The sequence below is a fragment of the Ascidiella aspersa genome, chromosome 1 (assembly GCF_963924565.1).
Source record: "Ascidiella aspersa chromosome 1, kaAscAspe10.2, whole genome shotgun sequence".
Taxonomy (NCBI): Eukaryota; Metazoa; Chordata; class Ascidiacea; order Phlebobranchia; family Ascidiidae; genus Ascidiella; species Ascidiella aspersa.
Window position 1 is genome coordinate 13,433,093 of NC_139447.1, and position 25,008 is coordinate 13,458,100.

At 36.2% G+C, this 25,008-nt stretch overlaps 2 protein-coding genes across 2 annotated transcripts; one reads left to right on the forward strand and one right to left on the reverse strand.

The window, feature by feature from the left end:
• The first annotated feature begins 3,790 nt into the window (after positions 1–3,790).
• Positions 3,791–17,906, forward strand: LOC146167870 (NPC1-like intracellular cholesterol transporter 1). Its single transcript, XM_083386157.1, has 22 exons — positions 3,791–3,824; positions 4,644–4,873; positions 5,550–5,718; positions 6,023–6,187; positions 6,681–7,075; positions 8,077–8,301; positions 8,405–8,596; positions 9,847–10,019; positions 10,157–10,259; positions 10,452–10,616; positions 10,803–10,931; positions 11,225–11,407; positions 12,137–12,379; positions 12,824–12,955; positions 13,126–13,294; positions 13,474–13,585; positions 13,836–14,084; positions 15,143–15,373; positions 15,803–16,034; positions 16,503–16,616; positions 16,895–17,057; positions 17,609–17,906. Exons 1-22 carry the CDS (start codon positions 3,791–3,793, stop codon positions 17,830–17,832), a joined length of 4,032 nt encoding a protein of 1,343 aa, XP_083242283.1. The 3' UTR covers positions 17,833–17,906.
• A 1,778-nt stretch (positions 17,907–19,684) lies between these two features.
• On the reverse strand, positions 19,685–24,959 carry LOC146167871 (large ribosomal subunit protein uL10m-like). The gene is made up of 5 exons (XM_083390103.1): positions 24,911–24,959; positions 23,071–23,252; positions 22,487–22,639; positions 22,129–22,285; positions 19,685–20,279 (listed from the first exon to the last, which is right to left on the reverse strand). Exons 1-5 carry the CDS (start codon positions 24,954–24,956, stop codon positions 20,071–20,073), a joined length of 747 nt encoding a protein of 248 aa, XP_083246229.1. The 5' UTR covers positions 24,957–24,959; the 3' UTR covers positions 19,685–20,070.
• Between the last annotated feature and the right edge of the window lie 49 nt (positions 24,960–25,008).

Consider the following 25,008-nt stretch of genomic DNA (forward strand, 5'->3'; position numbering starts at 1 on the left):
AAAAACGAAAAAATTAGTTCTGTAGGTTTCAATTAACTTAGTTTCATGACTAAATTGTCTAAAATAGTGTATTATTCTCATGATTGGTCAAAAAGAAAACATACGCAAGAGAAAATTGTAAATCGTTAACGTTTAAAAATACTTTAGTACGATTTAGCAAAATGGAGTTTGGTGTTTGAATTAGTGTTGCTGCCAGGCATTTTTGGTTATCTTCACGAAAAGGTTACTCTCGTTTTGTTGTTCGGACGTATACTGAAGAAGATTACCGTTTAAGTGGTTTAAACGTCGACGCTTGTAATAAAAATATATTTGTCAGAAATACCAATTTATAATTGATAATTTGTATTTATCAACATCTTGCGACCATTGGTTGTTACAACTCTAAAAGAAACGAAAAAAATGCACTTAAAGAGTTTATTATGCAGAGTTAAAGAGTTTATTATGCAGAGCAGACATCAAGTAAAATTAATTTTCTTGACATGCATGACCGTTAGACACAGCAACTGACTGGTGGCAAACGTTGAAAATTTGAAGAAACAAACAATATAGAATGTAGATGACAAAATAACGAGCACATCCCATTTTTTAAATTTATTTTTCACCGTGAATCGATGAAAAGCATCGAAGTTAGAAACGGCGGGTTGTTTGCGTAGTAACATGACTTAAAAGCCTCTGCGAAAACTTTGTTTTGAATTCTAGTAGAGGTTTAAGTGACGCCTGTAAAAACAATAGCTTGAGCAGCATCAAGCGAGCATATTTTCTATATAAACGGCTCGCATAAATAAAAAAACACTCTGATTTTACATGGTGCATACTTTTGCAAAATATAAATATTTTCCCGCGCAAATATTAGTTTGCGGTAGGGATGTCTGATACTTGAAATTTTATTTTGATGCCGACACCCAATATTTAGAACAAAATGGATGCGATCCAAAAAAATAACGTTATCATAGATGAAATTAAACCGTGAAAAGTCTATTTTCCAGATTATTAGGCCAAAATATGCTATAGTTACAACCAAGTTTTTTTTTGATAAATTTGCATTTCAAGAAAAAATAATTCTTGTTTAAATCGCAAAAGGAGATGTGACACAGGGCTAAAATTATTATCGGACATCCCTAGTTGGTCTTCCGTTACCTTAAAAAGATCCTTTTTCTTTAAGTAAAAATAAATAACTCAATCAAATAATACCGAAAATCAATGAACGTTCAAAACGTTATTCATATTCTTAAAAATAGATCTAGCTCCACCAGACAATAATTCAATAGATAGAAATTGCTCTTCTGGTGTAAACGAAGTGTAAACCGACGTTTCTATCTATTGTTTTTCATATTCGTTAGCATATCCAGTATTGATTTAACCAAGCGTGTTTCTAAATGTTATAAAGTACTAAATTAATTTTCTAAATTCTACCTAGAATCGGTTTGGGATAAACAAAAGCATAAATAACTAAAAATGTTTTGTTCTTATTTCTGACTTTGGAGAAACCTTGTTGTCAGAAAAGTGAGGTCGGGCAGCGTCATGTTGTGGTAAACTAGTATTCGTAGCAGCCAAGCAATTTTTGTAAACTGTCCTTTCAACAGTGTGTGGTGCGACTTGCCGCCTTACATAATGATTAACGCACAACTGGTGCCAGTCTAAGCTCGCCGATCGTAGTGCCAGCCTATTGCGTGCAAGATCACAAGTACACAAATATTTGAGGCATCTGCTTTCAGAATGTGCTTGCGCAACAACCTATATTTTGGCATAACGTAACAGGCGATTTTCGGGTGGCTGCATTTTAATCACCACTAAACGACCGATCTCCCATAAATTTTAGAACCGTAAAAAACTAGGACATTTTTATAGATTTTTTTATCTTCAATACCTAAGTATTGCAAAACGTTTTGTCAAGCAAATTTGAATTAACAAAAAATAGAGTTAATATAAACCTCGTTGTTTTAACTAATATTATAAGTCGAACAACCATATATTAACAAGTTTACAGCTTGGACACTACATTATATAGGTTCTATATGAATTTTATACTATTGACAATTAAGTTAATATTAGTAGGTAAAACTTTACTCACACTAAACCAGTCGGTCTGAAACAGGCAAAAAACAACAAAATTTTACGATAATGATAAACGATATCTTAGCAATCTTCGTACTGACTATAGTTCTTTTGTTAATAGTTTGGTAACTATACTGTTTACTTTTGTAAGTGTTTTATACGAAATGAAGTAGTGCTCATATTTAATTGTGTAAAGCAAATTGTTTTTTTAGGGGCGAGTATAAAACAATTTAACTGGGCAAAGTTTATGAATGGTATTTAACTTCGAGTATCTTAATTCTTTAAGAAAAGCCTTTCGATTAAAACTATATGCTCTATTGGACAGCTTGTTCAAAGTAAAGGGTGAATTAATTGTAAAATCATTAAAAAACAAATTAATTAAGGTCTTGTTCGAAAAGATGACACCTCGTATGTTTTTAGTACTCAGCAAAACTGGTTTGTTTGTCAGCTTTTAATTCACATTATCAAATTTAAGGAGTATCGGGTAAGGTTAAACGCCGACTTCAACAAAAAAGGGAATATAAGGGAAAGGTTATGAGGGCATAATGACCTAAACAACAAGTCTATTTGGATAAGTTTTGCTAAGTAATCGCAAGTTGTACTGTTAGGTAAGCGACCTACATCAGTTCGCCGTGCTTTGACGTCGCTTTCGGAAAACGTTGTTAAGCAAACAATTACATAACCTATGTAGTGGGGATAAAAATGACAAACTCTGATAAAGCGCCGCCCAATTTAAAACAGTAACATAGCTGAGATACATTTCTCTTGGTTTCCGATAAGATTTTAAAGTTGAGTAAAAATAAAATTCTAAAAACGCAAACGATGAGATTGCCTCCAAAAAGGCTCAGACGAATTTAATTAGGTGTTAGATTAAGAAGAAACGTAAAAAACATACAACTGTGTTTTGCTTTTTTATTTGTAAATCTTTTTACTCAAATTGCTAACTCACAGTGATGGCTGTTTTTTTATTGATGTATGGCTGTTTTTTTATTGATGCTAGATATTCTCACTTAAAAGGTAAAGCGTCATACCTGTGTATCTCCGTGTTGACAAAGTCAAAAGTAAATAATAAACCGATGAACGGTCTCCTATTGGTCGAGAAAACATCACCCCACAATGTTGCAATAAGCTCTTCTTTGTTTTACGGCTCTCATTTTGGATAAATACCAAAGTCCAATTCCGGTTATTTAAAACTACTCACCCAGCAGCACTTCTTGTTAAATTTCGCTATAGGCGTTTCCTTGGAAAAGTGTATTTAGAAACTTTCATTTAAGGCAAGACTTAAGGTGACAGTTGAAGTTTTGTCCTACAGTAGATTAAGCGAAAACAATAAAGAGACTATTATTTTTGTTTACCTTACACTACACTAAAAGATCAGCCTTAAAATTTGTGATTATAGAGAGATAAACTGTTTTAAAATATCGTCAAGCTTTTGTAAAAATATGCGTTAGTAGGCCTTTGTCAAACACTGGGTTTTCACTTTAATCGTGTAGAAAAGCTTGTTAGGATTACCAATATAATTTTGTATTAACAAAGGATTGTTAAATATAACTTTAGCTAGTTTTGAAACAAACAAAAAACTATCTTATAGTAAACATATTTTGAACGATTACTCAAGAAAACGTATTGCTGTTTCACAACATGCCAGGCGCTAAAATGTTACATTATTTTTTTTTTTACTGAATAGAAAAGGAATCAAAGGAGATTTAATTATGCACAAAATAAAACTGCAAAGATGTCTCTTGGGGATAATTCTTATAGTCGCACAGGTAAGTCCACTAAATTCGTATCTGCTTTACCTTTATCGACTATTAAAAGACAGCCGGTTAAGTTTTAAAGCTTGTGGTAAAACTAAGCAACTCTTTTCATGAACAAATTAGCGAAAAATCCACAAAGGTAGTTCCTTCAACGCGCCGATTGTTATAAATTTTAAGAGTTGGATTTTTAATTTGTTTAACGCTTCACTTTCAGCATGTCAGTAACTGAACAGCGAATGATTGTTGGTAATGTCCTTCAGTTGTACGTTACATAGAAGTAAAGCAATACCAATACAAAATGTATTATTACGTCTTTATGCACAATAAATTCCCTAATGTAGACCAGCTGTCAAGACGTGAGCCATGAGCCGGGTATGTGTATGTTCAATGGACAATGCGGCGATAACTACGAGCTGGAAAACGCAGCTATTAGAGGTAACTGCGTGTTGTTAATTCTACGTTTCTACGAATGTTTATTAATGGTTTTGTTGGCAAGTTTTAGTCACAATGAGTTTCATTTTACTTTAATACCGGTTGACCACAAAGATTTACACTATTTGGTCAGAACTTGTTTAACGATCAATCATAACACCTTAGATAGTGGTTTGTTTCTTGTCAACAAGCGTTCGACGTTATTCACCCTGCAAAAGGCGACTTGAATAGATTGCTGAAACGTTGGAGAAAAATATAATTGCCAGTAGAGCGGTTTTTTGATTAATATTTGAGCCTGATAACAACCGTTTATATATATCCTTTAAGATGTCAGAAATTAGCGATATATCGCACAGAGCCGTTCGGTTTTTCAAAATGAGATTCCCTTTTCCCTCCCAGGTGAAATTCCTTGCTTCAGTCCGCAACCAGCGAAGAATATTGCCAAGGACACATTGCATTACAACAGATTGAAAGAAGTCTGTCCTGTTCTTGTACCGGATGAAGGTGACGCTCGGGCCTGTTGTGACGTCCAGCAAATCAACACGCTCGACAGCCAGCTGGCAGCTTCTGTTTTGATGTTTGGACGATGTCCCAGCTGTTTGGAAAACTTTAGGAATCTTTACTGCGTGGTAAATACAGCTATTAATTATTACAGTGTCAGGTGTAGCCAACTTATGTTTGATTGCAATCTAAAAAAAATATTTTTAGAGGACTAAAATATTTTTAGGGGCTCGCGATCGACTGGTTCATTTAAAAAATCACAAGAACACTTATTTAACATTTTGAGCGTTAATTGCATTCCAAGCCAGCAATACAGGTTAATTTGTTACCGGTGCGTCAAAGAACGATTTATTAGGCTTGTCCAGACAACAATTGGTCATTTTGATGTTCGACTCGTGTGCGACAACTATACGTAACACATATTCGACGCGATCGACCATGTAAAACAGGAGTGTTCAACAAGCGGCAATCGTGCCAAATGTCGCGCGCGACCTAATAAAAAATGGCACGCAAGCCCCCCTAAAATACTTTATTTGCTATTCAGCCAATTGTCAAAAAATACTTTTTGTGCACTAAATTTCCACTGTTTATTCACAATACAAAAGAATCGCGACAATCACGACAACTAACAATTACTTCTAATACTATAACATTGTATTGTAGTGGAGGCTAGCATTCACATAACTATAAAGTTTGGAGTGAAGAAACAAGAAGGAAAAGTCAGCTCACCGACGGACTCCTAGATGCAATAATGCGTACTGCTATATTTAAAGTTAAGAACTTGCGAAATGTTTGCTTGTATAGATAACCTGCTCACCTGATCAAGCCACATTTCTTAACGTGACAAGAACAATTGAATCCAAGTCTAACCCGGGTTCTCGGGCCGTAACAGATGAGACGATTTATATCGATCAAGTGTTCGCCGATGGAATACACGGCTCTTGCGAAGACGTTTTATTCCCGCAAACCAACGGTAGGATACAATTTTTAAAAACTAGAAAACAGGGGAAAAACCTTCTTTCTAATTCAACTAGTTTCGACATTTTAATTTGCCAGTACGACAAAACACCCGCTGTATCTGTCAAATTTAAGCTGTCTCTATTGGGACTTATTTCGTTAATCCTTGTACAAATTGCTAAAAGTAATATATATTTGCTTGACGGTTAATCAAAACAAATGCGCTGTAAATAACAAAACGTTCGTTCATTATTTATCTGATAAAAGTCAAGCATGACTGCGCGGATATTCAGTAGTCAAATATTTGTGGTTATTTGCAGGTAAAGCAATCACGCTGGTGTGTAACGGATTCAGCGGCGACGCATGCACCACCCAGATGTTCCTCAACTACCTCGGCTCCACTAACAATGGCGTGGCGCCGCTCAACATGGACTTTCACCAAATTGGCAATTCTACTGGAATCAACAGCGATGTCGAGCCCGCACGTAAGTACAAACAATAATCGCGTAATAAGGATGGAATTAAGATTGTTGATTTACAATTGTAATTTGTCAGAGGCCAGTGTGATAGTTGAAAAACATATTTACATGCCCTTTAAAAGTAAAAGGTAATATCACTAATATTATAGTTTTCAGAAAAAAAAGTTTTGTTAAGAAGAATATTCAAGGCAGGACGTGTATATTTAATTTGTTTGGTCTCATTTTTAAGAGTAAAATTCGTGATGAATATCAAAGCCCATACAGAAAGAATATCAAAGCCCATGCAGAAGTAGGTACCATTTTGAACGTTTCGAATAACTCTTTATTTATTTTCAACATCAGCAGAGTTATTCAAAACGTTCAAAATAATACCTACTTGTGTATGGGCATTGATATTCTTATTACGTAAGACTACAACTCCAACCATTATTACTACAACTCCAACCATTATGCTCTAGAGTAAAATTCCCTTATTAACTTGTCGGTTGTTTACGTAAAGCACCCGAGGGAATGGAAAAGATGACTGGAGTTATTCATCCTTGCAACACGTCCCCACGTGAAGGGGAGCCCCCGTGCAGCTGCACTGATTGCCTGGCGTCCTGCCCTGCTCCTCCACCCACGCAAGCTCCTCCGGAAGAGTTTAAGATCGGAGATGCGGACGGCGTGGCGGTGATTATGCTGATCGTCTTCCTCGCGTTCGTGGTCGGATTTCTCGCTTACCTTCTTCTGTCGTGCGCCTGTCAAAAGAGGAACTCCACCATAGATTTCCGGATGCTCGAGATCGAGAAGAATCTGAACGCGAAAACGGCCGAAGTGATGTACGAGAACTTTGGCAGGCACCTGATAAACAAGGGGGAGATCTCGTGCTTCGAGAAGCTCGGAAAGAAAACGCAGGTGAGCAAATTTTCGGTTCTGCAGGAGTACGTTGTTGGTTTAGGTTTGATTAAGGCAGGGGTCCACAAAATTATTATAGTCACAAATTCGACCTAAATACTGCGCAAGTTATTTTTACTTGAACAGTCTTTTTAAAAAAATGCTTTCAGTTGGTTTTATTCAGAAGGATAAAGGACGAATTTGCCATACAAAAAAGATTCGTGCAAAGCTTACGAGCATTGGCAAAACATTCGTGTTCGGAGGGTGTTCGTTTTCGCCTCACAGATGTATAGAAAGTTAGATACGCAGGCACCACCTAGCGATTCGTGTGAAGCGCAATAATGTGACGTTCATCTCTTCTAAGGGTGTGAAATCGTGCGTTCTGACTCGTCCAAGTTGCGAACAAAAGCATTAATTTGTTAGTTACGTTGGCGAAAAGTAAAATGCAATTACGATAGACGCATAAGAGCTCTGTCCATATTGCAATTATATACATTAATGGCGTGATAAGCTAAAATATCATTAATTTTACTAAATTGGGTTTGCGTATAGGCTTGATTTTAAAGAGTGTAACTTTCTCACGACGCTTTAACTTAAGAGAAATGCCTAAAGATATACCTGAATAAAACATACAAGAAAACAAAACAAGATTCCAGCGAAACTAAAGAGTTCAGTATTTAGGTAATTGTGACCAAAAAAAATGCTGGGGTGCAAGTCCTCGCCCCCTACACCTGGATCCAACCAAGTTCAAGACGCCATTTTACAAGGCTCGGTGCATATGTCGTGTTACAATGCTGGACGCACCTAAAACAAACAAAATTATGAAGATAAATGTCTCTCATGCGTATAACTTTTGGTTTGTAATTCACACAGAAACCTTACAAATTATATTTCAATGGTAATATATTAGGACCCAAAGTGAATAGTCTCGTCACCCAAATCGGGACCCACTATTTTCGAATCCCCTTTTTAGATTCTGGACACGGACAGTCCTCTTAGTAACGAATCTTCTCCACTTTCAGGATGCATTCAGAAATGGGTTCGCCTGGTGGGGCACGTGGGTTGCGCGTCACCCCTTTCATGTTCTGGTTCCGACCCTCGCTGTCGTGATAGCACTCATTGTCGGAATTCAGTTCATTATTCTGACCAACGACCCAATAGAACTCTGGTCGTCTGAAGGCAGCAAGGTCCGAGAAGAGAAAACCTACTACGACGAACATTTTGGTGCTTTTTACAGAACTGAACAGGTGAAGCGAATCGACCGGCGATAATTTTTTAGATTTTTTTTAATGCTATTTGAATAGCCTACAATTGTTTTACTATGATGCAACAACATTTATACATACACAGGTTATAATGAAACTGAAGCCGGAGTTCGTCAAAAACGGAAGTATTTATCAGTCGTTCACGAGCGTCTATTACAACTTCAGTGACATTCTGCAGAAGGAATACATGTTGGAACTGCTAGAAATACAGAGCAAAATACGTTACATGACGGTCAACTATACACTCGATGGAGAAACTAAAAACGCTACCTTTAACGTAAGATATCCCGGAAAACTTTTTGTATTTTCCGAAAATCGTTTACATCAGGGTTTCCCAAACTGTGGTCCGCCGACCATTGGTGGTCCGCGACGACTGCACAGGTGGTCCGTGGCGATATGACAAGAAATTAAATGGTCAATCATGCACGTTGTACAGTACGTAACCTTTCAAAGACAATTGCCGCAGTTATTTACAATGATTTCGAAAGCTTTTGCAGATCGTAAATCTTTCTTGTTGCGCCTTCGTTGTAGTCAAAAAGTTGTTTATGAAAAATTCTTGTATTCCTCGTCTATGACGTAATAATATATGCTTAAAAACACAGGTCCAGACTTTCCGTGGACTCTGACTTACCAGTTTGCGTTTCACAAATAACGAATTGATGATTTATGCAGAAAGAATTTATCGCATCCGTCCCATTGATGATGTCAGTTTTTTTTGTGTTATTTTTTGCTTTATTGCGGTCCGCGAAAAATGTGGTCCGAAAAAGTTTGGGAAACCCTGGTTTACATAATGGCTCAAACATATAGGATGAACATTTTTTGTGTGAAAATTATCTCCCAACGTGACGGCCCAAACAAGTAAAAAAACTAAATCTATAAGTGAACTGGTATTCAAGTACGCAAATAAAGTTCTTCTCCGTATCGTTTCGTTTAAATCAGTGCTTCTCGACCTATGGGTCGCTGTTTGATTTGGTTGGGTCGCTGACTGCAGTAAGTCACATGTTTTTACTAATTGACATTGGTTCTGGAAAGATTTCTCAATTTGGAAAATTAAGGAAGCAATTTGGAAAATTAAAGAAGCAAATAATGTCTTATATTAATTTTTTAAATTCGAAATTCTTTATGCTAATGTCTATTTTTGTTCGCTTACAAGAAGTAAGTTTTTATTTCGCTTACAAGAAAAAAACAATTGGGTCGCCAAAGCTTAGTTTTCATACTTACGCTTAATATTTGGATCGCCGCGAAAAAAGGTTGAGAAGCACTGGTTTGAATGGACAAAACTTTTAAATAATAAAGCATATAAGCATTGTTTGAGCTATATAAGATGCTTTTATTATTTGTTTTGTTGATAGTATATTCATAAAGACGATTTGACAAATTACCCATGTAAACCATTGTCTCCAGTTCTGTAGAGCTATACACAAAAAATAACATAAAAGCGGAAAGAAATTATATAGAATTTAAATCGCAACAAAATATCCACGATTATTCATTAGTATTTCGTCATTTTCTGCGTTCTTATTGCAGGACATATGTCTTAAACCTTTGGAACCCGACAACAACAACTGTACGATTATGTCGGTGATGAACTACTGGCAAAACGACCCTAATGAACTGAACAAAACCACTGTTGACTACGACAACATCACAGAAAACTCTTACGACGTGGACTGGAGAGATCATTTTCTATACTGCGTTCAGTAGGTCACAATGTGAACACAAAATAGCCTACATAATACACAATATGCCAACATTATTCCAAACCAACAACAAACACAACTACACTAATTTGAAAACACAAAAAGTATTTTCGAACTCATCTATTTCTGTTTTTCAGGTCGCCTGCCGCCATACAGGATACGACACCGCTAAAGCAGAACTGCATGGGTGATTTTGGAGGGCCTGTGTTCCCGTTCTTAGCGGTTGGGGGACAGGGTGAGGTAGGTGAAATTTCTATGAATGCGGAAGCTAAAATTGAACAGGCCAGTAATGGCATGGATATAATAGTAAGTTAATCGTATTACCGCAAATTTCCGCGCAAATGTATATATCTTAAAAATATATATAGACTTAAAAATAGACGATTTAAAAGTCGGATTTCGTTCATCAGAACCTTGGTATGTTTCCCACAGGACGGATTGTACAACGAAGCAGTCGCTTTCATATTAACCTTCGTGGTTAAAAACTTCGACAAGGACGACTACAGGACCGGCATCGTAAAAATTTGGGAAAGGGAGTTCCTAAAAGTAATTAGCGAATGGGAAACAGAGCACTTTGACTTTGCCTATTTCTCCGAGGTTTGTTTCGAAACTTATCTTTTTTCATGTTTTTTCATTCGTTGAAGTACAACTTTAGTTTTTTAGATTTGTCGCCTCAACAGATCGAAAATAGTCCTAAGACGCATCCCAATGCTAAATAAATTTTTAACAGTGGGTAAAACGAGCAAATAGTTACCGACAGACATTAAGTTTAATGCATAACAGAGGTCACCTGAAGACGAACTTGAAAGATCGAGTGAAACGGATGTGATTGTATTTTTGATCAGTTATCTGGTGATATTTCTTTATATCACATTGGCCTTGGGAACTTACTCTTCGTTCAAGAGGTGCCCGGTAAGTATTGGTGAGCAGCAGTAAATTAATCTAATTTCCGGTTAGAGTTGGTTAGGCTAAACTAAAAATTTGCTGATAAAAGTTTTTACTAAAATAAACTTTTAAAAAATTGCTGATTGTAGTTTTCAGTTGCCTGCTACTTTACAACAATTTTATTTTACAAAAAAAGACGTTTTTTTAATACTTCCACAAGCCTAATGCTAAATGAAAAGAGTTTGCGAATACAGCTTAAATTGGGTATCCCCTAAGCTTATTGCAAAATTGTAACACTTTTTTATCATTCTCGTCATCAGGTCGACTCGAAGGCATCGCTCGGCATTGCTGGAATCTTAGTCATTCTGGCCAGCGTGTTCACAAGTATCGGTTTCTTCGGTTATGTGGGTTACGCAACGTCACTCATCGTAATTGAGGTCGTTCCTTTCCTTGTTCTGGCCATCGGAGCTGACAACGTGTTTATCCTCACCCTCGAATATCAGGTATTTGAAAATAATTAAATTCCTCGGGAGAGGAGAGGTGCATGTTTAAAATTTCTTAAAAATTAAGACTCTTGTCTAAATTACTTCGTCTACAAGTTCAGTAAATTTAAGAGGTTTTTTACAAAAGCAAAAAAAATATTCCTACGTGGCTCGCTTTTCAATTGATGCTCGTTTATTGGTTATCTGAATAGACATTTTAAGGTGAATAGTTGAGGTATGCGGTCAAGTAAGGGAAGCTTAAATATGGAATAGCGAAGTGGAGAAAACCACATATAATACAAAATCAATTGTGGCTCCCAAATTGTTTCAGCTTGCGGAACATTAAAAATCGCTACACGGCAAAATACACGTCAAGTCAATATGGCAATATCACAATAATATCAGTTATCGAATGTATCTAGCGTGAAGTTTAGTCTTGCGGTACTACAAAGGGTTGTTTTCCTAAAATTCACAAAGAGTTCAGCGGCACTCACCTTCCCCACACTTTTTTTTAGTTTTCCGAACTTGACCAAGCCAGTTGTATTTAAACCATTTCAGCAACATAGCCTACTGTATTTTGCTCGTTTTTAACTTGACTCTCTGTTCAGTATTAACATCCATGGTAGGCTATACCTTATGATAGCACAATATTACGTCACAATACAACGCGATATTCCTTCTTTATTCAAAAATTAAGTAAATAAATAAGCTGTTGCTACCAGATAAATATGTTGTTGCTACCCTATACAGAGCGACAAGAGAAGGGAATACGAGACCCGGGAAGAGCAAATCGGACGCGTCTTCGGCGAAGTTGCTCCTAGTATGTTCCTCTGCTCACTCACCGAATGCGTCGTCTTCTTCTTGGGTGCTCTGACCGATATGCCAGCCGTCCAGCAATTCGCCCTTGCCGCCGCCGTGGCCATTTTGTTTGACTTTCTCTTGCAAATAACCGCCTTTTTGGCCGTTCTGTCTCTTGATGCAAGAAGACAGGAGGTTTGTATCTTACTTTAAGCTTTATTAGCAGTATTTCAAGTTAAATTGTACAGGATTGTCGAGCAAATTTATATTGCTCGTCGTTGGACAATACGTCAAACTATATTACATAAATCAAGAAGTTCTGCATTGTTCGAGTCCATTGACTACTCGTTCGATAACAGGTTGAAACAAAACAGAACAAATACCAAACTCATATGACAAATCACCCTTGTTTTACACAAAAAAGAAGCGTTGCATCCGAAAGTAAAATTCTTATAAAAAAAATCATATAATTTTTTATCTTAGTGGTGACACATATGTTATCGGATCTGTCAGTACTATTTTTGTTATAGTGTTGGCTATCGCTTTGTAGATAAATAGCGTTTCAAAGCAAACCATCTACACTGCTTGGGTTTTCAGCACCTTACACCACATTATTACAAGACCTATTTTCTTTGTTAGGCCAATCGATTGGATATTCTTTGCTGCTGCAAGATCAACACCGATGAAGAGAAACAGGAAAGTTTATTGCAAAAGTTCTTCCACAAATACTACGCACCTTTTCTCATGAACGACATTGTTAGATTTTTAGTGGTAAGTTCCTCAAAGTTCAGCTATAGGACTGGTGCGAATAGGTAGTTTTTTTAATTTATGTTTATAAAAAAATGCCTTTGCACTCAAACAGTAAAACGTAGCACCTGGTGCTCGTTGCATGGTATGACTGTATACAAACAATTTTAGCAACACTATTTTTTTCTGTTTAGATGGTTCTATTTGCTGGTGTGTCTTGTTGGTGTGTATACTTGTCGACCAATATTACCATCGGCCTCGACCAGGACCTATCGGTTCCCAAAGACTCGTACGTGTTAAAGTATTTCGATTACATGGAAAAGTATCTTGACGTCGGCATTCCTGTATATTTTGTGACAAAAGGTAAAAGCAGCGATGTTAGTTGGCTATACTATTCGTTGAACTGGCAATTGCACTAAAAAGTAAACATGGTCAAACAGATGTTGAGCAGATAAAATACTTTTTTTTAGATTTTAAAACTGCTTTAACTTATGCCAGGCATTTTCACTTGAATTTTTACATTTACAAATGTTGGTATAAAGGTCCTTACAAATTCGAAGAACCATCTGCGGGTAAATTTATTTGCGGTTCGGCTGGGTGCGACACCTACTCCCTGACGCAGCAGGTTTCCTTTGCAAGCCAAAATCCAGAATAGTAAGCAACACTTGTTTAATAAAAGAATGTTACTTTGTATTTCTTTAATAAAATAGTAACTTTTTCTAAGACTTATATGCTATATACTATATATATAGCATATAGGGTGGTGACATATTTTTTCCACCGGTTTTTAGTAGTTTGGTAATCAAAGGTCTTATGCTGTAGCATGAGAGTTTGCTAATGTCATTCTTTACGTAATCACAATATTCGTCCTATAACAACCATACGTTCATAAACATAAAAACAGTTGGAAAATCGAAACGCCAGCAGCCTCCTGGTACGACGACTATATCGACTGGTTGCCGCCACAGGGATTGGGTGGACGCAAGTCCTGTTGCAGAAAGCAGGGCTTTAACGAGAGTATTTTCTGTCCGGCCACCGACGCTCCTCCGACCTGCATGCCGTGCGTCACAACTGACAACTACACGTCCGAGGAATTCATGGACTACTTGCCGTGGTTCCTGATCGATAACCCTGGTCTAGAGTGCAACAAGGGGTGAGATTGTAGACTGGATTGCGTTGTAAATTACTTAATTGGCGGAATTAGGTTTTTAGGCCAAAAGTAGGTTTAAGTTTGGCAACCTCCATGCTCCTTCACCGCTGTCCCCAACTGTAGCCCAACTTATATAGCACCCGATCCGTTAGAAATTAGTGCATTTCTAAGCAAAAAGGTCTACGACAATTAGGGCATCCAATGGCAGAAAAATCTAGACTTTTAGACCTTGAGGTCCTGGCAATGCACCAATTTGGACCTTTAGGTAAACTCCCGGCGTAGATAAATTGAAAATATTCGTTGAACATTCACAAAAGATTACAAAAAGTGTGAGATAGCATTATTAACACTTGACCCACCCTAACCCAAACGCTAACCCTAACCCAAACGCTAACCCTAACCCAAATAATGTGCGTTAATGTAATAATTATTTGAATGCTGGTGAAAAAGCCCAAACTCGGGTGGGCATAAGATAGTTTCTCGTCTATGGTACCATAGGATTGTTACGTCATAAATTGAGGTTTTTGAGCCTAAAGCGTTTATGTAATTATTAATTCAATGCACATTATTTGGGTTAGGGTGCTGCTGGTTAGCGTTTGGGTTTAGGTAGGTCAAGTATTATTAAACTTAATCTTTTTTTAATTAGTGCATTGTCCGAGACCTAAAAGTCGGACTTTTTGATCCTTTGGATGCACTAATTGTCGTAGGCTGGACCTTTTTGCTTAGAAATGCACTAATTTCTAACGGATCGGGTGTATATAGCCTACATACCATAGTCAATTTTTTTACATTATTATGCTTATACAGTAACCAGATTTCCATTTTCCATTCCAATTTCGTTATATGTTTAATTTAATAATAGCCTATGTACAGGTATGTGGTATGTTTTTATCTGAAAGGGGCCTATATCGTTTTTGTTGAATGGAAAGGCTGAACGAAAATGTAAAGCTCAACAAGTCTACAGCTATTTGGGTTTTTACATGCCTAAAAGTCGCCCTTTTATCCATGTGTATGGGCCTCTAAAGACGATTATGTGAGCACGCTATTTGCTTTTCATCCAGAGGTCACGCGGCATACGGAGCGGCGGTAAATATCACAAACAACTACCAAGGCAGCGGCAAGGACGTGGTGGAAGCCAGTTATTTCATGGCCTACCACAGCGTGTGCATTAAGTCAGTGGACTGCACCGCAAACTTGGTCAGGGCGCGCGAGCTGGCCGAAAACATCACCATGACACTCAGGGCCGACCCTAGCAACTCGTACGGCGACGACTTCAGCGTGTTTGCTTATGGGTGAGTGTTTGGGTTCTCAGTAGTAAGTAACCTGAGACAAGTTATTTATATATATATATATTATATATATCGGTATTTTCACACAAACTGCGGCTGACGAGAATCATAAGGATAAGTACAGAAAGTTATTTTCTAACCGATTTTTGTCCGCCAGACAAATGTTAAAACAATGTATATATTTTTTTTCCTTGCAATGCCATTTTCAAAAATATCATACAAATTTTCTGTATTTAAAGTTAATTTATCAAAAATCAAACATGCCCTGTCTTTAGTTTGAAGGCTTCTCAAACAAATACGGGGTTATCCGTCAAAATCGAAGCCGATATACGAGGCGAATACAAAACGTCAATAAACGAAAATTATTAGCTGGCGGTACTAGGTGTTGTAGTTTGTGACACCCATAAACACACGTGCCTTTGTAATCTTTAGGCTCTACTACGTGTTCTACGAGCAGTACTTGACCATGCCGGAAGTGACCATGTTCCAACTCGGCATCTGTCTCATTCCTACCTTCTTCTTCAATCTAATTCTCCTGGGTTTCGACATTTACTCGGGGTTCGTGTCGCTCATTACCATCATGATGATCCTTGTCGACACCGCAGGACTGAGCTCGCTCTGGGGCGTTCACCTAAACGCGGTTTCCCTGATCAACCTAGTGGCTGTAAGCATTTAGCTAACTAAAGACTTCATTCTTTAATTCTAGGCCGTCAAAGATTCACGGCAAATTTTTGCAATATAAACGCCACGCGAGAAGGGCTGGTTTGTTAGTAATTTCCCTAGATATATGCCATATTTCATGTCAAAGGAAGTCTTGGAGACCTGGGGTTTCGTGAGGTTTTCTACGGAATGCAGTCTGGTCACAAATTACTTAAACCATTTGGACACAAAATTCGAATTTTGTTTTGTTAAATACAGGCAATAAAATCTATTTTTGGGTTTGATAAAGAATTATACTTCAACTCAATGTTTTAAGATATATATAGCTTAAAGATTTTTTTATTACCGGCAATACTAAAGTGGTTAAAGAGCCAGTAACAAGAATAATAAAATCATAACAAACCTCAATTATATAAATATAACTGCGCATCTAACGGCCCAAATAATTTACACAAATCCATTTCTTTGACAGGCGATAGGACTGTCTGTTGAGTTCACAACTCACGTGGTTCGGACTTTTTCATTGAAGACTCAGCTGACAAGAAAGGATCGAGTCATTGATGCAATGGCATCAATGGGACCCGCGGTAAGTAAGACAATGCTATGATAAAATCATTAAAGATTCAAACTATGTTCCGCCTGTTGAACGCTATATGCCCAACGTCCTGTCTAAGGTTTAAATATAAAAGCTTGATGCGGAAAACGTTGCAAGACTAAATAGAAGAATTATACTGAAAAATTAAACTGGTGTTTTGTCATAATTGGTAGGCCCACGTAGATACAGTTAATTAAATGCTCAAATACAATTGATGTATTAAATACACCGTATTAAAAATTGCTAATTTGCTTTCCTTTCTTGACCAGGTATTTGCTGGAGTCGCGCTAACCAACCTTCCGGGAATAATAGTACTGAACTGGGCCACTGCTCAGCTGATTCAGATATTTTTCTTCCGAATGTGCCTGATTATTACGCTTCTTGGTACAGCTCACGGGCTCATCTTTCTTCCGGTCTTCTTGAGCTACTTTGGTAAATCCCGTTAAAAATAAGTGCTAAAAGGTAGCAAAAAATTTAATAGCACATGTATTGATAGAAATGGGTCAGCATAAAATACAGTAGAGAGTTTGCTGCATAGACTTATTTGGAATATTTGTTTTCGGAATGGCGCATTTAGCTCTAAGGTTATCGATACAATCAATACTACCAAAATATAAAAGCAATTTAAAAACGTATTTGCATATCTTCAACTTTACAAAATGAGTTCAAATACAAACCACGCAACTATAAGCAATTGTAATTTAGTGCACCTATATTTGGAATTTTTTTCATAAAATATGAAACTGTGATTTATTCCCGCAGCCCTGGCCATATGTAGTTAATTTTAAAAGTGTAAATGTATCGAATCAACCTAGGTTGTCCCACTTCGGTTGTAGTTAATGTGTAAAAATGGCTATATGGAGTAGTGTAAAGGCTATTTTGTACCACCTTTCTTTGAGAACAAACCCATTTGGGGATAACCTCGACAGCGCTGATCATCATAAATATACGCGTGATTCAAATATATATGAAAAAATACGCAGGTCCTCCAGTAAACAAGGCGATTTTGTACGAGAAACAAGAAGAACTACGTAAAGCCTCTGAGCAGCACGGATTCGGCAACAACGCCTACAAGGGAGATACCATGAAAAAGGTGGACAAGGTAGCACAAGAAAAGCAATCTGCCTTGTATGAAACAAAAATTGAAGACGCAAACAAAGATGATCAAAGTAAATCCAACGTGGGAAAGCATTACACTTCTCTCTAAAAACCAACACTCTTTGTCCAATCACCCCCATTCTGCGTTACCTAATTGTGTGCGGTTTCGAACATTGCAACCATACGTAATGGTAAAGAACGCTTACATACCATGTTAACAGCGGTTTCCTGAAAAGTGAAGCGCGCTTTAGCACTTATGTAACTATCTGCAAAAAATATTTTTAACGTGTCGATGTGCGGACATCTTGGTTTGCTTTTATTCTTTGTACGATTAATTAGTTTCAGTGCTTTATAAACTGATTTAGTATGTCTACTGACAACAAAACTCTTAATATTTACCCAGCATTTAAAGTTTAATAGAACGGGATAATTATTACTTTACTAAGGAAAACATACACATACCATCTCATTCTTTAATCGTTGATCGATATTTGTAGCTGTTTGAATAAATATATAAACATGATCGTAACTATTCACAATATGTAGTTCTTCTAGTTTACTTCATGCAAAAACTTTTAGAAGCAGGTCAGAAAGTTTAACTATATTAAACACTACAAACAACCTCATTAAAATGTTGTACCTAACGGAGGTTTGAAGTAGAATAGTACCATTGCACATACGCGAGTGGCAAGTTTTGATTGAGGCCTGTCACTGTGGAGACATATTTATAGTGCTTAAACGTAGCCATGTATAGCGGCGTCAGGTCTAACCTCACCCTTTTTGTAAGTGATATTATCGTTTTTTGGTCGTTTTTGTCATGGTTTAACAAATTGTTCGAAGCGGCGTGCTCTTAAAGTAATTGGGTCACGCGTCTTAAATTAAAATGCGAGCGCAAAACGCCGTTTTTCGTCTTTAGTTTGGTCGACCGTAAACGCTGGATAGTTGTCTCTTTCGTTATATGTTTAGGACTTTAGGTTGACTGATTAGCAATTGTGTATTCGACAATAATTGACAACGCTTAGTCAAACCTTTTTTCTTTTTTTCTCGCTAAAAAACGTCGAGTTATACGCAGTATGTTCCTAGCTGTTCGGTCTCTGCACTAATATCCGATGTTGGTGTAACATCGACATTTGTTTAACTGAAGCAGATTCTTAAAAGGAGGTAAGTAATGATAGTTAATGCAAAATTATGCTCTTTACGCATACTCTAAGACCACGTGCTAAGTGTGCAATGGACGCAACTAATTTCCCCTCAACCACAGCTTGTAATTTAGCTGACTTGGCACACAGCTTGGCGCAGATGTTGCGCTAATCGTGGCATAATAACACCCGGTGAAACGATCTTCTTGTAGTATTGCACGTGGTGAAAGGCGTACTTGAAATTTAGCGCTAGTTCCGTTCATGGAACTTAAAAACTGCGCTGCTCATAGTCGAATTATGTATGATTCTACCACAATTAAACACACATATTTTAAGGTCTTGGTTTGTTGTTTTTTTGCCTGAAGTTAACGATTGCACACTGTGGTTTCGCAGCTGGCGCCTGACAGGATTGTCGACGCCGCACGTGCTCGCTTTTGCTGGACGTATTTGGCTGTTTTCTGAGATTTTTTTTACATCTGCAATCACCATTCTATGACGTCATGCTGTCACTGTTTTAATGACGTCATTATTTATTAACTTAATGCGTAAAATAGGGAAATTCCCTAAGTTAAAGTTTGCCTCCCCCCTGGAAAATTTTCTACGGGCGCCGCTGGCTGGGACAGAATGCGCTACGGGGTTACTTTAACCGCAATTTTTAAAGGCCAGTATTTAGCAAGACTAAACACGGCGTAATGCAAAGTATTGGTTACGTATTACTGGGCTACTGGCAGTAGTATTTTTATTTTTTGCAGCAAAATATTTGACTTCATAATATATTAAGTTTGTATATACCAAAAAAAAACAAGTTTCAGCAACAATCTGGTATTTGTATCATGTTTCTCATTTAGTTTTAATTGACTGTAGTTTTTCATCACAGTTTAAACAAGTACTTTGAATGGCAGATGTTTAGAATTCTAACCTTAAGGAAAATATTTTTTAATACAATATTCATATGAAATCTACTAGAATTTGTTATTTACTTTGAACATCGCCATTTGTGACGTAAATTAGGAAGTAGGTAGACGAACGATTGTATATTCGAAGCAAGGCTAGCTTTTAAATACTTTCGCTAAAACTGCACCACGATAGTTTCAACAAAAAACGTTATTATTTTTGCTGCGTCCGCCAACAGCCAAACTCGCGACAACGCCATCCACGAGGTTAAGAGAACAATAGCAACTTTACAGTAGTACAACCGGTCGCCAATGTTAGGTCTGTGGTTGTTCCGACAAGTCTTTTTCGTACTGCGTAAGTGATGACGACAGCGATACGGTAGGTCGCTGAAGCAAGTGATGCGTGGAAGAGACTAGTGACGTCAAAAGACCAGACAACTGACCACGGGTCGAATCAAGGGTACCCAAAGTGGCGTAGTCCTGAAGCTCTCTTAGGCTCATGTACTTTCCGTCAACAAGGCCCCCTAAAAGCATAAACTATTTTTTTAGTATTCTGCTCCACTCTAACCTAATAAACAGTACGTACTACATATTATAACTTGATTGGTGGCGGTGATCAGAGACATGAATTTTTTTTATACAAGTAATATAATGAATGTAGAATCGATTATGAAAACTGTACCTTCAAGTTTAATAGCAGGTATTTTACCATTTCATGTTAATTAGGGGCTTAGGTAAAATATGGCCTTCCAAACATAAACCAATAAAACAAGATTGCTAGAAAGTTAAGTTTTTTTAACAAATTGAACTCTATTGCATTTATTATGTAAAGCTGGACTACAGCAAGTTGTTTTGTTACTGGCTTGCTCAAATGTGTTGTATATTTCTCAAAAAACCTAAGAACATATTGCACATTTTTGTGATGTAAGTATGTCTCACTTCACATTTTGTCTAACCTCTTGGTTGTCACTTCACACACTGGGCTGCTTTTTAATGCTTAAGGGTGTCAACTTTCACGTTATATATAAAAATTCTTGTGGGTTACAATTTTGCTCTATTGTACAGCTACTTGTTACCATTTTTTGAATGTGATTGGAGTGCAACGAATAGGGATGTTTAAAGTAGCCAATTAGGATTCGTATTCAATTCTGCCCTTTATTTCGGTAAATTGGATCCGATATAGTTTAATGTTTTACCGCCGACAATTGCGTCAAATTGTACATACGGGAGTGGCAAGTTTAGGTAAAGGCCTGTCGCTGCGGCAAAACATTTATATGGCTTGTTTTTAATATAGACTTGTAGTGCAGTGTCAGCATGTCTTCGGTCGACCAACTACTTCGCGCCTCGCGTTAACCTTCGCCTAATAATTAAGTGTCAATTAATTTTATTGGGAGAGCGACCAATGTGAAATGCCAGGTGCGGAGTTCGCAATTTTCTTAACAGCGTTAAATTGCAAAAGTAACGTTCCCTGTAAAACGTGCTGGTCTCAGACAAAATGCGCTACAGGGTTACTTAGGTCAATTTAAGGCCATTATTCAGCGAGGTTATGAACAGCGTAATCGTCAAGCATTTGTTATGGCAATAGTAACGTTGTATTTCACAGTACACTTCACAGTACACTTCACAGTACACTATATGACTGCTTAACAGGTCACGTTAATCAAACAAAGTAGAACTACTAACTCACAACAATGCTTTTTAAAAAACAGGACCAATTGCTGGAGAGTTCATTGTGTAATGTTGGATTGTACTCACTATATTGACAAAATATTAGGTTTTGGCTACAACCTGGACATGTATTACAGTTGATACAACTCCTTTAAATGACAGTTTTTAAGAATGTTAAACATTTGGAAGAGTTTTTATTATTATTTACACATGTTAGCAAGTTATTGCTGTGATGTGGGTCTTAGAGGGCAGTGCTTCGCAAAAGCTATTTTAGGTGGGTCATGAAGCCATTTCTAAATGTTACAGTTTTCTATTAGATCGGAAAATTATTGCATTATCATTACATAACATTGCATGTGAGCTTGGCTCCAATCAACGATTTGATCTTATATTATCCAATATGTGAGCTTAAGCTTTGCATTAATAGTAAAGTACATGAGCATACATCGTTTCTTTAAAAACAAAAAAGTTTCACTGGTTTAATCACACCAGAATGTAAAAGGACTTTATAGTTTAACCTATTGAACATTTCTTTGAACATTTTTGCAATGTTTTTGTTTTACAATATTGGCTTACACTTATATGAGCATTGTTAGGTAACATTTTACCCAGCCCCGATTATAAAGACAAATGTGAGTAAATTGCTTAGCACAATTCAGTTACTAAAAAAAAAATAATAAAAACAAGTTATGAAAAAATTCTTACCAAGAAGTAAAAGGTACATGTTTCGCTTTAGGATTGGTAGCATTTCCTTTATGTTTGGCTCCCCAAAAATAATCGCTGTTTGACCAGCAACAAGCTGTAATAATCTTGCATATGGGGTACCTTGAAGGGTAAATTTCATCAAGCGATTCGGGTATCTCTGCAGACAAAATTAATCTAGTTAAAGTTAGCCTGCAAAACCTTAAGGATCAACTAAATAAAGAGGTTTAATATAATCCAATGATAGTATCTTAGAAGCTTACAGAAATCACCTTATACAAAGACAAATGAAACTATTTAAAGCAGTTATTAAAATGATTGACTTATTGCCCAGTCATGTTCTAAGATAGCCAGTAGATACCTGCATATCCATGTTATGTTCTCTGAGCTCATATTGTACTTTGTAATACATATCATCTGAAGGCATATAAGTTCTTAAGCATATACAAAACATGGAATTGTTGTTTATGATTTCTTGTAGTTCTTTGTGTAAAACAACATCCAATCCATATAACTGCAAAATGAGGATTTTAAAGTAATAACCAGGAGGTGCTTAATACCTTTGTTTCAACAAGGTTAATAAAACATTGTTTTAGCAGTAAAACAAAATATCCAACTAATGTAGCCAACTTTGAACAATAAAATTAACCAAAGTAAATTCTTCAAAAACTGATTTGTAATACAAGTAAACTTTCATTTTATTCACAATTATTTACTTGAATATCTATTTTGTTGTTTAAAATTGTTTTCAGAAAATCAATAAAAGTAAATTTAAAAATAAGATAAAAATGTTATGCAATAAATTTTCTGATGAGGCCTAAAACAGACTTATTTTTTAAAAGGAAATGGCTTTAGAAAATCTTAAAAACAGAAAAAGCGTCACCAATGGCTCCAGATGGAGTAGTTTAATAAAATTAAACTTGTAGATGTATTTGCTTATATTACCTTGGGTCCTTTATCCTCCATACTAATTTGTCCTTTTTTGTTCTGTAGATACGGTGGAATGTACCTTTCTCTTTTTTGGCCAAACCTAGGCATGACAACTTGCATAATCAGCTTTCGGTGTCTGTTAATCGGTCGTTTGTCCCTATGATATCGGAAACGCTTGGGTATAGCAACAACAGAAGCTGCAAAAAAACGAATAAAACAATAATTTGGCAAACTACGACTAGCAGGTTCATCTCATAACTAGCACTTGCAGGGGCGTCTTCACATACACTTTTAGATAAAAATTTTGATGTATTGTGAATAAACATAATTCTATTTTATGTAATAGAAAAATGAACAATTGATTTAACGTGGAAGATTCTCAAAAAATAACCAAGTCAGATTTTTTCTTATTAAAGCTGTAAATCAGAACTACCTGACATGAGACTGTATGACAAAGTGTTGGCATGGTACGTTGATGCAAAATATTTATATATTTTATGTGGAAATATGGAAGAATTAATTGGAAAAACTTTTGTTCTTTTTTAAAGCAATTAATCATATGTTAAACCACGTTTTAAAGATTTAAATATGTAAAAACCATGTACTTAATGTGATTATCAAGAAACCCTTAAAAAATGACTATTGCTAAGTTGTTTTAAATAAATTTAACAAATAGTTTTATATTTTGTTACACTCCGAAAAAAATGTAAGGATTTTGTTAATTGAAACATTATTATTTTATTTTAAAATATATTCCAGGAAATGCCACAAAGCCATACCAGAAATATATGATTTTTGCACTTTTTGTGATCTTTTTACGGAGTTCAGCTGTAGCCATTCAGCTCTAAGTGATAAACTTTTAATGGGTTCAATCAGCAAGTCTCTTTTTAGGAAATATTTTGTATGACAAAGTTGACAATAACTTGATAAAAAAATAATGTTTTTTTGGTGCTTAGCACGAATAACAGATCAGTCGCTTAATTGCTCGTCAGTTCATTCCTCTGTGAAAGCCTCTTTTAGTGTTCTCTATCCTGCTAACATCAATATCAAGGACTATAGACCTAGCAGCACTACTGTTTTCTAGTCATCCATTTTATAACCCATTAAGACATAATATATGTTTCTCCTTTTACATCATAAGATTGGAGTTCAGCTAAGTGGCGAATTTTTTTAAATTTTTAGGATTCACAAGATGCCTACATATCAGTCGGCCTGATCAGGATTTGTAGTGCAAGTAAGGCCAACCTAGAAAAACAACTAGCCTGTGGTGAGGTTTAAACTTACAACACACTGGGACCATTATTTGGGATTATTCTGTTTTTAATAATTCATGAATAATAAAAAAGTATAAAACACAGACCACAACAAGAAAATAACAATAGAAAACTACAATGATGGGATCACACAAACAAGGTTAAATAAAAATCTTTTCATCAAGGATATTGAAGGCCGATAATGAGCTTTTTATGCGATTTTGATGAGACTATTAAATGTATTTTTTTAGTCGTCTATAGCTTAAAGCTCCAAATAACCTAATTTTAACAACATATTCTCATTATGACAATTAAACGCAGTGAAATTGATTTCACATTTCCTTAAAATAAATTTTCCATGTGCACTGTATCTCTGCAAAACTACTGGTGATGTCAGGCACAAAAATAAATTATGTAAACTAATAAAATAAATGTTTCCATTATTTGTACGAAGTAAAAGAACAAAATATTAGCAAAATATACTTGTTTGTTGCATTTCATTGGATTAACCATTTGAAGGTATTGATTTATCTTTGGTTACAATTTTTAGCTTAGGCTAAAAAACAAATTAAATAAAAAAAAAATAAAAAAAGTACACTTACCATTTCTAAAGTCATTTAAAAGCAGTGGAAGCAAGGAAAAACTCATTTTAGCTACAAACTTAAGCTTGCCTGGACATTTTTTTCTGAAAAGAGAGACA

What these genes read in the sequence shown, in the direction of transcription:
- LOC146167870 (XM_083386157.1), top strand. Translation starts at nt 3,791, where the DNA reads ATGTCTCTTGGGGATAATTCTTATAGTCGCACAG. An exon ending in CTTTTTACAGAACTGAACAG is followed by an intron (nt 8,302 to 8,404) that starts GTGAAGCGAATC and finishes ATACATACACAG; the next exon opens with GTTATAATGAAACTGAAGCC. An exon ending in ACATTGTTAGATTTTTAGTG is followed by an intron (nt 12,956 to 13,125) that starts GTAAGTTCCTCA and finishes TTTTCTGTTTAG; the next exon opens with ATGGTTCTATTTGCTGGTGT.
- LOC146167871 (XM_083390103.1), bottom strand. Translation starts at nt 24,956, where the DNA reads ATGAGTTTTTCCTTGCTTCCACTGCTTTTAAATGACTTTAGAAATG. An exon ending in TGGAGGATAAAGGACCCAAG is followed by an intron (nt 22,640 to 23,070) that starts GTAATATAAGCA and finishes CTCATTTTGCAG; the next exon opens with TTATATGGATTGGATGTTGT. An exon ending in CATGTACCTTTTACTTCTTG is followed by an intron (nt 20,280 to 22,128) that starts GTAAGAATTTTT and finishes TTATGCTTTTAG; the next exon opens with GGGGCCTTGTTGACGGAAAG.